This window comes from Macadamia integrifolia, chromosome 2, assembly GCF_013358625.1.
Source record: "Macadamia integrifolia cultivar HAES 741 chromosome 2, SCU_Mint_v3, whole genome shotgun sequence".
Classification (NCBI taxonomy): Eukaryota; Viridiplantae; Streptophyta; class Magnoliopsida; order Proteales; family Proteaceae; genus Macadamia; species Macadamia integrifolia.
In genome coordinates, this window is record NC_056558.1 from 11,810,175 (window position 1) to 11,812,044 (window position 1,870).

General features: G+C 38.6%; 1 protein-coding gene across 1 annotated transcript; it reads right to left on the bottom strand.

Annotated features, from left to right (window-relative positions):
- Positions 1-1,053: 1,053 nt before the first annotated feature.
- Positions 1,054-1,596, bottom strand: LOC122063607 (putative invertase inhibitor). Its single transcript, XM_042627311.1, has one exon. The coding sequence runs from the start codon at positions 1,594-1,596 to the stop codon at positions 1,054-1,056; it is 543 nt and encodes a 180-aa protein (XP_042483245.1).
- Positions 1,597-1,870: the final 274 nt, after the last annotated feature.

Below are 1,870 nucleotides of genomic sequence, written 5' to 3' on the forward strand. Positions count from 1 at the left end.
CTCTCATCCAAGTCCCATATAAAGACTTCAGTAATAAACGGAGCAAATTACCAAGATTCAGAAGCATGAGATTTAGGAGCTTTCTTCGCTAGTACCACATTCATCTCTCCTGTCGTGGATTTTCTGGCTAAGGAAGCTGCTAAAACTGGGACATCTTCTGATGATGCTTCTCTGCCTCTTTGCATCAAGCATGAGTTAGCTATTGACGAAGCAGGCCGTACTCGTTTAGATTTTTGAGATAGCGGTTGTGAGTCTCTGCTGATGGCAATGCCGAAGGTGGAGGTTCACTTCAGGCTCTTGTATTATATTTCATTTTTCATTTTTCTTATATTTTAATACAATCTAACCTTCTAGCGAAAAAAAAAAAAACCACGTTCATCTCCCGACAGCAATGAGATAATCTCCATGTCATCTCTTCAAGAAACGGTTTGTAAAATCGTCATTTTTGCAAAAACAATCTAAGAATAGCTTATTGCTAATACAATTAACCACCGCGGACGAATCACATTCCACCCAAATTTTAGTTAAACCCAACTCTTGTGTATATCAAAGAGCTTTAGAGAAAGCAAAAAGTTCAGCAAAATAATTTGAAGCAATACCCACATATGAACTGATACTTTTTAGTTGATCACCAGAAGAGTCCTTGAAAATTCCTCTAGCCCCTGCATGACCTCGATTACCCAAGGAGCTACTATCAATATTGATTTCAACCCAATAAAAAATTGGTTTACACCAAATCACTTCATGTATGCGAGGCACTTTTGAAAGGGATACATGACAATTTATTTTTTTTGTAATTAAAAGCTCCTTAATGTACAACATTCTGCAGTTGCCGAGGGTGGAGTCTGCATGTTGTTCGACTGGTCTCGGCTGTGTCCTTCATTCTTTGATGTATTTTTTCCTTCTATTTTAATAAAATTATTCTTTTTGACAAAAATAAATTATCCTTTCAACATAAAAAATAAATAAATAAATATACAACTTTCTTAGATATATCAGCAAAAGTGGATCTTTTATTTATAGATAAAATAACAGCTGCATCCATAGTTACGGTCATGTCAAAACAAAGCTAATTTGCCCAGCAATTGAAATCAACTGAAACAAATCATTATACTCTGCTGTCAAAGGAGATTTTAGGTGATCGAGAGTCTGCGCAAACACGTCTTCACAAGTCCCAGCATTAGTCAACGTGGCACTCACTTGGCTACTAGCTTCCTTGTAATTCTTAGATTTGAAGGCTTCAATTGCATGATTTGTAGAAAGCTGTACGTCGGCGTAACGCTCGTCACAACTCTGTATGCAACGCTTAAAAACTGGACCGGATTTTGTATCATTCAAGATCTCCTTAATGTGTGAACCAATCTTTGTTGCTTTCTCTTTCATCAATTCCATTGAGATGATCCCTAGCCCCTGGAGGTCTGCACTGTGGCTCTTGGGATCTTTTCCAAGAGCCGCAACACAGAAGTCATACTGCAATTCCTTGTCAACCTGAGAAGCTTTTTGACATGTTTCATTGACGATATCAGCATCAACCTTGGCTAGAAATAGAATGGCAAGAAAGAAGAAGATAGGGGAGGAGAAGAAAGATTGCCTCATGTTTGGTTCAACTCTCTTCTAAATCTGAAACCCAAAAATGGACGGGTTGTTTATCTGTACCTTGGATAGCAGCTGTTGAGACCCCCTGCTGATGGAAATTCCGAAGGTGGGGGCTGCTCTTCGGCTATTTGTTTTTGTTGTTTTTTGTTTCTTTTTATTTTCTCTTTTATAACGTTTATAAAAGAAAAAAAAGAAAGGGCGTACCCGCTGCATGAGGCTCCCGCATGTACGAGGTCTGGTGGAGCGAGAAGTATGGAGCCTTACCTCGAGAATG

Coding starts and splice junctions, on each gene's coding strand:
- LOC122063607 (XM_042627311.1), bottom strand. CDS start 1,596: ATGAGGCAATCTTTCTTCTCCTCCCCTATCTTCTTCTTTCTTGCCATT.